General features: G+C 48.1%; 1 protein-coding gene across 1 annotated transcript; it reads right to left on the bottom strand.

Moving 5' to 3' along the window:
- Positions 1-6720: 6720 nt before the first annotated feature.
- On the bottom strand, positions 6721-10768 carry LOC103731643 (cystatin-C). Its single transcript, XM_008830022.3, has 3 exons — positions 10428-10768; positions 7998-8111; positions 6721-7075 (listed from the first exon to the last, which is right to left on the bottom strand). Exons 1-3 carry the CDS (start codon positions 10671-10673, stop codon positions 6992-6994), a joined length of 444 nt encoding a protein of 147 aa, XP_008828244.1. The 5' UTR covers positions 10674-10768; the 3' UTR covers positions 6721-6991.
- Positions 10769-13368: the final 2600 nt, after the last annotated feature.

Genomic DNA, 13368 nt, shown 5'->3' with positions numbered 1-13368 from the left:
GGCTTCTAGTATTGGTGCTGTTGGGGAAGGTTATGGAACCATTAGGAGGTGGAGCCTTGCTGGAGGGAGTATCTCACTATAGAGAAGCTTTGAGATTTCATAGATTGGCCCCACTTCCTGCTCTTTCTCCGACCTTTGTGAAGATGAATCTCTCTGCTTCCTGACTACCAGACTGGCCTTACTCTCTGGCTGACATGCCTTCCCTGCCATGATGGCTGCATTCCCCTCTGGAACTGTAAGGTAAAGAAAACCCTTTTCCTCTCTAAGAGGCTTTTGGTCATGGTATTTTAACACAGCAACAGAAAATGAAAATATAGAAGAGATGCTGCTTCTGGATGAGTGAGAAGGTGGTTTCTTGAAATGGAACCTACTGTTGGTGAGGATGCTATGAGCACCTTTGAGTTGACAAGGGATCAGAACATCATGTGCACTTGACTGGTGAAGCAATATCAGGGTTTGAGAGTAAGTACTCAAGTTTTGGAAGAAGTTCTGTGGGCGAAGTGCTATCAAACAGCATCTCATGCTACAGAGAGATTCTTTGTAAAGGGAAAAATCAATCTGTGGGCAAGAGTCATTGCTGTTTTGTTTTAGGAAATCACCACAGACACCCCAACCGTCAGCAGCCATTATATCCATCAGTCAACAACATCAGGCCCCAGGAAAAGCTTCCACCAGCACAATGCACGACTCTCTGAAGAATGAAGAGATTATCTATACATTTTAGCCACAAAGTCTTTTAAAATTTTGTATCACACTTATATATTTATTTGTTTATTATTTACTGTTGTGGGTGGCATCATCATCAGTATAGAGGTATTTCTGGGTTCACTTTCTCAATTAAAGTCAAGGAAAGGGACGAAAAAAATTTCAGATCAGCAAAAAAGTGACATTCAAACTTTTATTGAAAGATAATCATATCCATACTCATAAAGGGACGAAAAAAATTTCAGATCAGCAAAAAAGTGACATTCAAACTTTTATTGAAAGATAATCATATCCATACTCATAAAGAATCACACATACATACACACATTCATAGAGAAAGAAGAAGCTTTCCACAGTGGAGAGAGGAACCAGAAACCAAAATCCCATGTTCCCTGGGGGAGAATCTGGGTTTCAAGGGTTTTAGTGGTTTCCCCTCCCCAAATTTTGGATTGGTCAACTGTGCTGGATAGATTTAGTTAACTTGTCACACCTGGCTAGAGGGAGACTCAATTGGGGAATTTCCTCCATTGGACTGGCCTGTGGTCATGTCTATGGGGCATCTTCTTGATTACTGAGTGACGTGGGAGGACCCAGCCCACTGTGGGTGGTGCCACCCCTGGGCAGGTGGGCCTGGGCCTATGTTGTTTAAGAAAGCAGGCTGAGCAAGAGGCCAGGGCAGCAAGCCAGTAAGCAGTGTTCTTCCAAGGCCTGTGCTCCAGCTCCTGCCTCCAGGTTCCTGCCCTGAGTTCCTGCCTTGGGCTCCCTGATAAATTGTGACTTGGGAAGATGTAAGCTAAATAAACTCTTTACTCCCAAAATTGGTGTTGGTCAGAATGTTTTGCCACAGCAATGGAGAAAGAGACCGGAACATCAACTTAAACAAAGAAGTGGGTGCTGATAGGTCATATCTTCAAGCTAAGGTTTCCAGAATTCCATGACTCTAAGCAAATCAGTTGAAGGGGCCTTGTCACATCTTTGACTTACCTTATCCTAAAGAGGTCGGTATTGGGCTTTATTGTATGTACTATTATGTTTTGCACATAATAAGGCCTTCCTGCCAGAGACCAGGAAGACAGAAGTGTGCTATCTTTACTATTTGTCAGTGATCCTGTTTGCTTATTAGGGATTTAGTCCCTTACATTTATTTATGTGTGGGCACGAATGCGCATGTGGAGGTCAGAGAGTGATTTGTGGGAGTCAGTTCTATCCTTCTACCATTTGGGTCCCAGGGATTGAACTTGGGTCATCCTATTGGTGACAAATGCCTTCACCTGCCGAGCCATCTCACTAGCCCCAATGAAGTATTTTTAGTTAAAGCTTGTACATTGCCTTTACAGACACAATAGAACATAAGAGCTCTCAAACATGACTTCTATATTCACTAGGAAAACAGAAAATTCATGCACCTTTGTGTCATTTTCATTGCTGTGGTGGTGCAGAAGCAGCCACGCAGTATCTCTGTAATTTTTTAAATTGCTCAATACCATTTTGTTTTATGGATGTTTTCCATCCAATTTATGTATTTATGAATCGATGAAGGTTTCATCTTGTTATTGTGAATAATGCTGCTCTAAACACTCATGTACACATTTTTGGGTGTAGTTGCTTTATCATTTCTCTAAGAGATATAACCAGGGGTAGACTTACTAGGCTCATGGAGACTCTCTGATTGGCATTTTGAAGATGTGCCAAGCAGTTTTCCAAAGCCCTTCTGCCATTCCTCCAGCTGAGCAGGAAGGTTCAGTCCCCAACTTCTCTCTTTTCAATAACATCTGTGTCACAAGTATAAAGTGGGAAACCACACTGGTTACCTTATCCTAAACATGCTGGTGTTAAGCTTTTTGTATGTGCTACTATGTTTTGCACATCTCCTTGAGAGATATGCCTATTGAGACCTTTTACAATTTTAAATTGGGTTGTAGTTTTAAAATGAAACTAGGTTAATTTAAAAATTGGATTATTTTTCTTCATTTTCTAAGTGAACATCTTTTATTTTTTTCTTTTTTTTTTTTTTTTGGTGTTTTTTTGAGACAGGGTTTTCCTGTAGCTCCAGCTGGCCTGGAACTCACTACATAGATCAGGCTGGCCTTGAACTCACAGAGATCTGCCTGCCTCTGCCTCCTGAGTACTGGTACTAAAGGCATATGCCACCCCATCCAGCCTAAGTGAGTATCTTTCTAAAAAAGCTTAACTAAGTGGTTTTCTTATTGATTTTTAATAGTTCTTTATGTATTCTGGATATGAGTTATCTTCTTTGGTTGCATGGCTGTTTTTGCACTTTTTGAATTAATGAGCTGTTCTGGCCGATTGGAGAATTTTGAGAGTACGACTTGGGTCAGGTACCACCCCAGGACAGTCACTAAGGCTGAACTGGATGGGCACCTTGACTGGAAGAGCCAAGGTCAGTGTTCCAGGCCCTGGCCCAGACACAAGGGGCAGGAAGAGGTGGATTTGCCCAGGAAGCAGGTTGTTGCTATGAGAAAGTGGGATCCTCAGTGACTATAAGTCGGCCTCTTTATGGGGGTGTGAAGATGGTGCCTCTGCCATGATTAGTGTGACAGTCACTGAAGCACAGGGCCGTGGGCACACACTCCTCAGCACCCCTGCCTATTGGTGGCCATCTAGGAAGTGTGGTCAGTTCTCTTGGTCAGTTTGTGAGCAATCTAGATTTAGGTAAAAGACAGACGCCACTGTTCAGGATCAATGGATCCTTAAAAGGGCAGTCTGTTCTAGGAAGCACTGGGATCTGAGCATCTAGCTGCAAGTGGGGAAGTCTGGAGTAAGCTGGAGTTTCCTACCCTACAAAGGATACTGTGGATTCACTGAAGGAGGCAGAGGAGAAAGTGCTTGTGGAGAAATGGGACTCAGTAAGGGAAAGAGAAGTCAGTGAAGGGATAGGTTCAGGACCTCTTAGGTTGGAAGCGAGTGGCAGCGACTTTTGAGAGTGAACTCAAAGGCACTTGGAGGACAGCGATGCTGGAGCTGGGGTTGAAGACCTGGGGATTCCTGATACAAACAAACCTGCAGAGCTTCATGAAATTCCCACTGAAGTCCATTGACCCATCAACCCTTCAGCTGAGTTTTTTCATTTGCTTTTGCTTTTCTGGGTTATCATCTACTATTATCTACCCTTGAAAGAGAGGCAGGGTATGAGAGGTATAAATTTGAGGAGACACTTGGCACCATTGGCTTGTCCAGTGGAAACATGACAAGACCATCTCGCCTGCCACTATGCATAGATGTCTCAGGAAAAATGAGCTGAGAGGAATCTAACTGGCATGCAGTCCAGCAGTTGTTTGGAGTACTTGAATAACATTTAAGACTCCAAGGTACAGGCCCCTCCTGCACTAACTGAATCCCTCCTCAGAGTGGGAACAGGTGGTCACTGTGTATAGCTGCAACGATAGCCTACATATGAAGTTCCATATGATCCTTACCCGGTTCAAGGGAGTCAGAGATAAGAGTGATGTTAGAGCAATCCCTGAGTGTCAGAGTTGGCCACATATGCTTCTGGTGGTACCATCCTGACCTGAGTCACTTGAACCCCTAAGTCCAAGTGCAGAGGGGCAGATGTGAATAACTCAAAGAGAACCTGGTCCTTTGTGAAGCAACCACTGTGCTTACTGCTTCCTAGCGTGTCCTGTGTTGACCAATGAATGTGGACAGCAGTGTCAGACAGAGTGAGAAGGAATGACTGACCATGCTTTTGTCTCTTGGCCCCTCCTCTCTAGGGTGGACAGGAGATAGGACTTTTCTTTGCACATTGTTATGAGGCTGTGGCCTCATCCCAGGTCATTGCTGCCACAAAGATGAGCCAACACCCTCTGCTCCTGGAAACTGCCTTGGCTCCTCGGACAGGTCCAGGAGGCTGTAGCCATGTGCTGCTGTCACAGGCAGAAGGCCAATCTGGATAGGACCTGCTGGTATCTTCATGCGGTCCTATGGCTTTGGGAAGGTGAACTCACAGGATGGCTCCAAGGTTTAGTAAGGAGCTTTGGAGCTTTTCCTGACCCTGTCTTGATGGTCACCACCTCGCTTTCTCCCTGAGCTGATATAGTCACATGCACCCAGAATCAAGAAGCAGGGACAGACCCCACACCTCAATGCTAGGACTACTAATGAATTCCTGGGCCAGGTTGTAAACCAATGTCATATATGACATCAGTGAAAAAGTATCTAAAATTTATTGAGGGGGCTGGAAAAATGGCTCAGTGGTTAGGAGGATTTACTATTCTTCCAGAGGACCTGGATTTGGTTCCTAGCACCCACATGGAAGCTCACATCCATCCTTAACTCCAGTTCCAGGGGATCTGATGGCCTCTTCCAGCTTCTGCTGGCACCAAGCACATGTATGTTGCACTTACATACATGCAGGTAAAACCCTCCTATGTATAAAATAAACATAAATTGAATGAAAAATAAATAAAATAAAATTTATTGAGTGTTTGCTCTCAGCCAGACACTACTGAATGTATTTATATGAATAATATTATATAAGTATGCATCTGTATCAAACATTTTCAATGAACTTAGTACAGAGGATACATGGCTAGGGTACACGTCCTTCCTCTGTAGGACATGTGGGTGGCCAGGGTCTCTGGGCTGAGCAGAGATGATCCTTACCCGGTTTACCCTAAACCCAAGGTGTAAGCAACTGCAGGTCATTGTTTCTATGGGGTCCTGGGATAGGGCAGCCTGCATCCCTGCACACTGAGGGTAGAGAGAATGAGAGGGAATAGACACAGGGGAGGGAGGATGGGAAGTCTGGGCACAGCTCCCCACTCCACCTTCCCTAGGAAGAGCTAATGCAGAATAATGTGACTCATGTCCAGCAAGGTGCTTCGTCCACATAGACGCCTGCGAGCACTTCCATGTGGGGGCCAGATCCCAGACCCTCAATGCTGCGCCAGCTGCTCTGCACAAGGCCCTGGGCAATGAGGACACTAAGCCCCCTACTCTGCATCATCATCATAGACTTAGGTCACGGGAGCTCATGGTCTCCTAGGTGAGGCTTCCCTTCTCTCATCCCAGGGACTTTAGCTGTATATCATAAAAGAGAAAGTCCCGGCTGCAAGGCCCAGGAAACAGGGCACCAAGTTCAGAGTTCATGCCAATGGCCTCAAGACAGCTTCCTAGAGCAGCTCTGACCATCCTGCCTGCAGTGAGTGGCAGGTGGAAGGACAGTGGGGAAAGGACGTGAAAACATGTACTTCAGCACTGCAGCCTCCCAGGACACTGAGATGTCCTGTTCTATGCAGTCATGACACTGCACTGACGTGATGTTATTAATTAAAACGTATCCCTAGGAAATAGAAGTCGACCTTATGTCAATTTGTGCTAAAATTCCCCCACGAAGCTGCATAAAAGGATTTGTGTTAAGTCAGGGCAGAGATGGGCAGTGAGCATCCAGTTGTCACTCCTATGGACCACAGTGGCGGAGGGTGAATGAGAAGGGTACCTGGGCTCTGGGTTATGTCACCCTGTCTGAGATGCTAGTTGTTGTTTTCCATATCAGTTTCTTTCTCTCTCTCTCTCTCTCTCTCCAAAAAAAAAAAAAAAAAAAAAAAAAAAAACAAAAAAACAAAAAAAACAAAGAAAACCCCTCAGTCTCCATTTCATGTAAGGGCCTGTATATTTAACTAGTAGAAGTAGACAGGAATCATCATGTATGGAGTCTTGGAGTCTTGGTGCTCTGAGTAGGGAAGGGGGTGATTCCCCTATCAGTCACCTCTGCAAAACCAGGTGCAGTCAGATGCAGCCATGGCACCCTCTGCCTGCCTCACTGATTCCTTTCCAAAGGCAGCAGCTCCCAGTGTGGCAGCTCAGATCACTCCTGGCACTTGTACATCTTCCAGGAACCACTGTAGCTGACACTGGTTTCCCTACCTCTCTGCTCTGGATCTGGATATCTGAAAAGGTAGTAGGGCTCATCCTGATGTTCACATGGGTGTAAGTCTTCAGGTCCTGTTTTCTCTTTCCTTCCTCCCTGCACATCCAGCCACAGAACCAACTCAGAAGGAGCCAAAGGAACTTTTTTATTGAGTAAGGTATGAACATGCTGTATCCTTCAGATACCTTGCATCCCAAAAGCAAGGAGAAGAAAGTATCCAGGAGATAGCCATTCAGATGTGAAGAACCTGCCTGCAGTAGCCATCTTTACTGTCTACTACTGCTGGCACGCCAGAGAGATGTTCTCCAAAGATGGAGCACCCCTCTGAGGGACAGGCAACTACAGGGAATGGGTATGAGTAAGGGGTGGTTTGCACTTCCCTACTGGGCTCAAACCTCAAGCAATCTTACAGCTGGATTTCGTCAGGGAGTGTGTGCCCTTCCAGGGCACAGAGTAGATCTGGAAGGAGCAAAGTGCTTTCTGCAAAAGGCAACAGAGAGGAACATCAGCATGGGGTTAGAGTTAAAACAGTACCCAGCCCAAGATGATGGAATCCGAGTGTGGAGTGACGGAGGTGGGACTTTTTCTCTGAAACCCCTGGGACACCCCAGGATGCCAGCCTACCTTTGCTCAGTGTGCTCATGCCCCCTCCCATTGCTGCCAGTCTCCCAATGTGTTCCCTTTCCTGGTTCAAGGGTTCCCTACGCTCTGCTCCAGCACAGCCTGCTAAGGAGCAGCCTATGTAAGGCATGAGAGCCCTGGAGGTCAGGGCATTGGAAAAGGCTCTATCCAGGCCAGCACTAAGAGGAGCACTAGGAGGAAGCAGGGCCATGAGACACACCCCTGAAAGTGGCAAGGTGCAGGGTGGTAAGGGGAGTGTAGCTATCAACAAAGTCATTCACAAGAACTAGTCCCATCCAGAGAGAGCCTGGGGGCTCAGTGGAAGAGGCATGGGAGGGCTTCAAACACTTACTAGGCTCTGTTCTGTTTAGTGTGGTCTAGGAAGGTGGTCCTGGCTGGGATCAAACAGAGCCCTTCGCCCTAGCAAGGATCCCTAGAGCTGCCTCCTCTAGTCCAAAAGGAGAATTTTCCTCCCAGTACCCCAACTCCCAGGGTAAAATCAATTAGCCATTAAATTAATCATGTGCACATATACCCCTCCCCCGACCCTACATGAGCACAGGTCTGCACTGGCATGAACTACATGTGCCCCACATCCACCTGTACCCATCTGAATCACCACTCTCCCTACATACACACCACACACACACACACACACACACACACACTTTCCTATCTGCCTGCACAGACTTTCCAAACACATCCATACACTTACACACAAACTGATATTCACCAACCCTTTGCCTGCATGATTGGCCCCAGGTCCATATCAGGTACATACCCTCATCAGATGGGGCTGGTCATGGAAAGGACAGTCAGCCAAGTTTGGTTGAGACTTGGTACATGTAGTTCTGCCTAGCTCCACTTCCACATAGTAGTTTATTCCAGCCACGATCTACAGTGAAAAGAGCAGGATTCATTAACAGCACTCTAGCCAAGTTCACATGCAGGCAGTTACTTTACATTACAGAGCTAATGTGTTTACCTAGGGCTCCCGCCTGCACAGACTAACTGCCAGAACATTCACCCACAGAGGACACCAGCCAACTCTTCCAGACAAGTAGCCTCAGGCCCTGCTAGCAACTTCTTTTATTCTGAGGAACTCTGACAAGATGTCATAGGTAGCTGAGTAAGAGGAGAAATGAGGCACAGAAGAAAAAGCCAGGGACTAACAATCTCTTCAGTGGACTCAGGAAGATAAGGCTTAGCTCTAGGGAGACAGCCAAGGTGTTCTAGGAGCCCAGGGCTGCTCTGAGCACAAGCAAAGGCTCTGGGTTGCAGAGTAGAACTAACTCAGTCCTGCTGACGGAGGCTCAGAAAGCCGAGACAGTATTCCATTGTAGAAAGGCCACAGACTGTAACCTTTAGCGGAATCTCTCACTGTGTGCAGCCCAGAGAGAACCCATTCCTTTTATTTACCCAGACTCCTTCCCTCAATGGACAGAAGGGTATGGACTGCTCCATACACCAAAGGGAAAATGGTCCTCTTCCTTCAGTGTGATTGTCCATGGGACTATTCAAGTGAGTAATTTACCAGCATATCTTTCTTTGGAAATTTATGAAGAGAATTTAGCCCTTTCCCTACACATGCATCCCAGACCCAACTTGTCAGAAACGTGGTCAGGCTGAGGAACCTGGGACAGGGCTCTTATGCTGTGGAACCAGGAGCAAGCCTCTTGATTCTTTTGGTCCTGGTTTTCTTCACCTGTTACCTGCGACTCACAGACCAAAGGACCTCTAACTCCCTAGCTTCACTCTATGTAATGCTGGACTGGAGAGGTGCACAGGCCAGCAACGGCCACTGCAGCCTAGAAGCGTATGACTTTTCGAAGTTTGTGCTACCAACTGACCATAGCAGCAGGGGCTGGTCTTGACTCATCTGTGGAGGCAGAAATGAGCTCTACACACTAGTGCACAACTCTTTTGTAGTCTAAATTCTAGACCTCCTTTGGGTCAATCCTGGGGGTCCTGGAACCCTTAGATGCTGATTCATCCCTGACTAATAGTTCACTTTATCTGGCGAGAACTGACTGTATGCTGCTGCCTGAGTCTCCCACTTGTTTACTCAGCGGGTGAAGGGCTATTGGCCAAGGTTTGCAGTCTTGGGGTGGGGATACCAGCCCCTTGAGGTTGCTCCCAGGGATACACAAAGGCCATCAGTTAGAGGGAAGCAAGGCCCCTCAGGAAAGCCTGATGGTACTTGCATCAACCTTGAAGGAACATTTGACCACCATACCAGTCTACATAGTCATGTGTCCCTTAAGGATGTGGGGGAACTTCTGAGAAATACTCCTCAGGGACACTGTGGCACATCATAAAGCATATGTACATGCTGATGGCTACAGCATCACAAGGTCATTCATCTCAGGGGACCATTGCCACACACCCTGCAGTCTACGGCTAAAGGGAACTTCATCATATGGCATATGACCTCACCACAGCTGGCTGGCCTCAATACCAAAGTCAACAAAGCCGGGCAGGAGCTGCTCAGAGGAAAGCAGGCTGACTGACCAGACAGGAACAACAGCGCATGCCTGGAGAGTCCACAGTGGACATCAGCAAACTGAGTGAGTTTGTGGGTGAAGGAACTGAGTGTGTTCGTTGATTCCTAGTTTTCCAAATGGAATCTTGGGCATGTAGAGAACACCCTTGTTTGCTGGAAATACACCCTAAAGTGTTTACTCTTAAAGCATTAAAAAATGCACATAAACACACAACCAGAAACACATGTGGAATGTAACACTGGAAGGGTGGGGAGAAGAGTCTAGACGCTGAGCTAGGGTTGCAGCTGCTCTAGAAATCTGCCTTTATGTTACAGTAAGAAGTTATAAGGTGCTTATTCAGTCAGGGTGACTGAGGGGTCTGCTGTCCTCCCTGGTCATTTAGTTAGCAGTTCATACCGACCCCCAGGCGGCTGGTGGTAGGGTCCTAAGATCGGAGGAATCTGATTTACATCTTTGGCGTGTGTCTCTGCCTAGTGGACACTTAGAAACGGAACTAAGGGGACTAGGTACCAACTCCAGCGCCTGTCTGGGCTCCAGGCTAAACCAGAGGGGGAAATCCTGGAAACAAGCTGAGAATCAGAGAAATAAAAGACTGAGAACTGCTCCTGGGAGGAGCATCAGCGTAGGCTGTCCACCCTGCCTCCACCAGGGGCGCCAGGGCGGCAGCGGTCCAGGGCCCAGGCAGAGCGCAGCGGGGGAACACGCACCTGCTTCCGGGCACTCAGCACCTGTATGGCGCGGCTGTGGTACGCGTCGTTGCTGGCCTTGTTGTACTCGCTCACGGCGAAGTCCACGGCGCGCTGCACGCCCTCCTCGTTGACATCGGCCTCCTCCAGGCCGCCCAACTTGCGCTTCCCCTGCCGTGGGCTCCCGCCGGCCGCAGAACTCACGGCCAAGACCATGGCCAGGACGGTCAGCAGCAACAGCAGCGGGGCGCGCCGGGGACTGGCCATGGTCGGCTGGGATGTGGGGTTAGAGATGCCAGGCAACCTCCAGCTGTGTAGTCTGAGCTGCTAGGGCAGAAGCCAGGCTTTTATACGGCGGCCGCCCGCGCTCGGGGGCCGGGCGGGGTGGGGGGGAGGGGGAAGTGGGGGGAGGCACAGGCGCAGCCCTCCTCTCCAGGCTCCTCCTTTTCCGGCTGCCACCGCCCCTCTTCTTCTTCCCTCCCTTCTCTTCCTGCCTTGCTCTCTTCCTCAGTCTCCCCTCCTTCTAGCCTTCTCTTCCAGCCCTGCCTGGGTCTGCCCCCTCCGCCGGGTGCTGGCCAGCTCCCTCTCTCTGCCCCTCTCCACCCAGCTCCGCCCTTCCTTTCAGTCCCTTCCTCCACCCTAGGCGCCCTGCTTGCTCCTCTTGGCTCTCCCGTGAATGGCCCTCCTCCACAACTTCCCCTTACTCTACGTCTTCAACTTCTTGAGCTCTACCAAGTCTGAGAAGTCATTGCTTTCTGGACATATCCCCCCCCCCCCCCCCGCCCCGCAAGCCAGTTGATATCTGGACTTTTGTTTTTCCAGAAAGCGAAAAAGGCAGCCAGTCTAATCTCCTGGGTCTTCAGCCTTCTAGTTCAGCCTTTGTGAGTCACTATCTGGAAATGCCCTGAGCAGGGCTGGTATTTCAGGTTCCTGCAGACCCTGTCCTGGGACACTTTGCCAAACATAAGTGAACCTTTGGTGGTCGGGGGCGGGGGGGCTGGATTCCGAGTAACTACGACTCATTATTCATTATCCGTAAAGAAACCTCCCCAGGGAGCTTCCTGGACCAGACAATTCTAGGGATTGGAGACAACATAGGTGACTGAGACCTGGACCCCGGAAGGGACATTGTAGCTCTGCCCTGTAGAGATGCAACATGAATCCGTGTGTATTTCAAGTTTTCCAGTAGATACATTAAAAAGTACAAACATGAAATAGTTTCACAGTATGTTCTATTTGACCTTTCAGATGGAGAGCTCTCTCTCTCTCTCCCTCCCTCCCTCCTCCCTCCCTTCCTCCCTCCCTCCTTTTTAAATTCTGTGAGTTATCTGTAACATTTAGGGACAGATAACCATTTAGATTGGCCCCATTTCCCACATCCCATAGCTACCTGTGTTGTAGCTTCTGGTATTGCCCAGTTAAGCTTTAATTTTGGTGCTGGTGATGGTGTTGGGGGTGATCAATAATTAAGATCAATTATAATGCTGCCTTGAAGTGAGATAGGGAAGAGGGAGTGATGGTGCTACTGGACACTGGTCGGGAAGTCTCTTTGGGATTTAAAAGGATAAGGAGTCTGCCTAGACCTGTACAAAAGGGCTTGCCTATTCTGGGAACCAGGAGCACCAGAGGGAGTTAGAGCAGGGAAGGGGTAGGGCCGGGTCACCCATGCTGGTAGCTCTGTGGACACTATGTGGGTTCTAGGGCCAAAGCATGTGAGAGGGCAGGCAACTGAGGATTAAAGTCAGAGCACATGGTCTGTTCTTGTTGCCTTGCTTAGGGAGCCCCACTGTGACTCTGGTATATTGTCCCCTGCTTGGAATGCTTACCTAATTTTTAACAACATTCTAGGAATGATAAATGTGCTATTTCATATGTGTTGAGGAATTTTAGTGAGTATAGACAAATCTAGAACATGTGTCCTTCCAGAAAATTCCCTGATGCCTTGGATGTCACTGTTTTTACCCACTGGGCCCTTGCCAGTCTGTCTGTCCCTGGAGACTCATTTTTCCAGTCGCTCTTGGGTTTCCTATAAACAGATCATGCAGTCTCTGGCCTTTGGGGCAGCAGCATTGTGAGGCTCCCCTGCACTGTTTCCTTAATCTGATTGTTAGTTCTTTTATTCCCCAGGCAGAGGTCAGTTGGATACCGTGTAGAGTGACATAGCCCTCAGCTCAGGACAGTTCAGGCCTGGCTCACATATGGCCTCAGGAGTGGAGTTTAGTTCTATGCAGATATATGACTTTGTTTCTTCTCTCAACCCCACCCACTGTGCCTGAAAATGATGCTCTGACAAATGACCTCCTAGTGAAGGTAGCAGGTTTTGCCAAAAACACTGGGAGGCACTTAAAGGTCACCTAAAAGGGATTGTGTTGGGAGTGGTAAGCTTTGGTCACCCAGCATCAGCCCCACCCTGCTGTGGCCTAGTGGCTGGTTATAGATGGGGCTGATCAGCAGGAATCTAACAGGTAAGAAAAATATTCCTAATAAGTATTTGTGCTCAGCCACCATCTAAACCTACTATAAGATCCAGAATAATCACGTTGCCCAGGTAGGTAAACCAGCTGTTATAAGGAAAGCATTTGCCAGTCACTGAGGCAGGGGTCTTCAAACAGCTGCACATGGTATTTACCTGTTTAACTAAACAGGAAAGAGGTAGTGGACATAAAAAGCCAGGAAAGAGATGGCTACATCTAGTTAGGTCCCTCTGGGCAGAATGCTGGGCAGAAAATGGATTCTTCAGGAGCTTCCCTTTCAGGGCCATTGTTCTGAGTAGGGTAAGTCACAACAGGAGGAACCTCCTACCCTGTCATTTGTCGCTAGGAAGGAGGAAGCCCAGGGTGGACTAGGTTGGGTGTATGTCAAGAGACAAGTCATGTGCATATTGACGTGTGCTGGTATGTGTGATCACACTGTCATCTTCTGCTGAGAGTCTGGTCCAGGCTTCACTGGAGAGTCAGGTGTC

This window comes from Nannospalax galili, unplaced genomic scaffold, assembly GCF_000622305.1.
Source record: "Nannospalax galili isolate Female #2095 unplaced genomic scaffold, S.galili_v1.0 scaffold1174, whole genome shotgun sequence".
Lineage (NCBI taxonomy): Eukaryota > Metazoa > Chordata > Mammalia > Rodentia > Spalacidae > Nannospalax > Nannospalax galili.
This window is presented reverse-complemented; position numbering and strand designations above follow the sequence as displayed.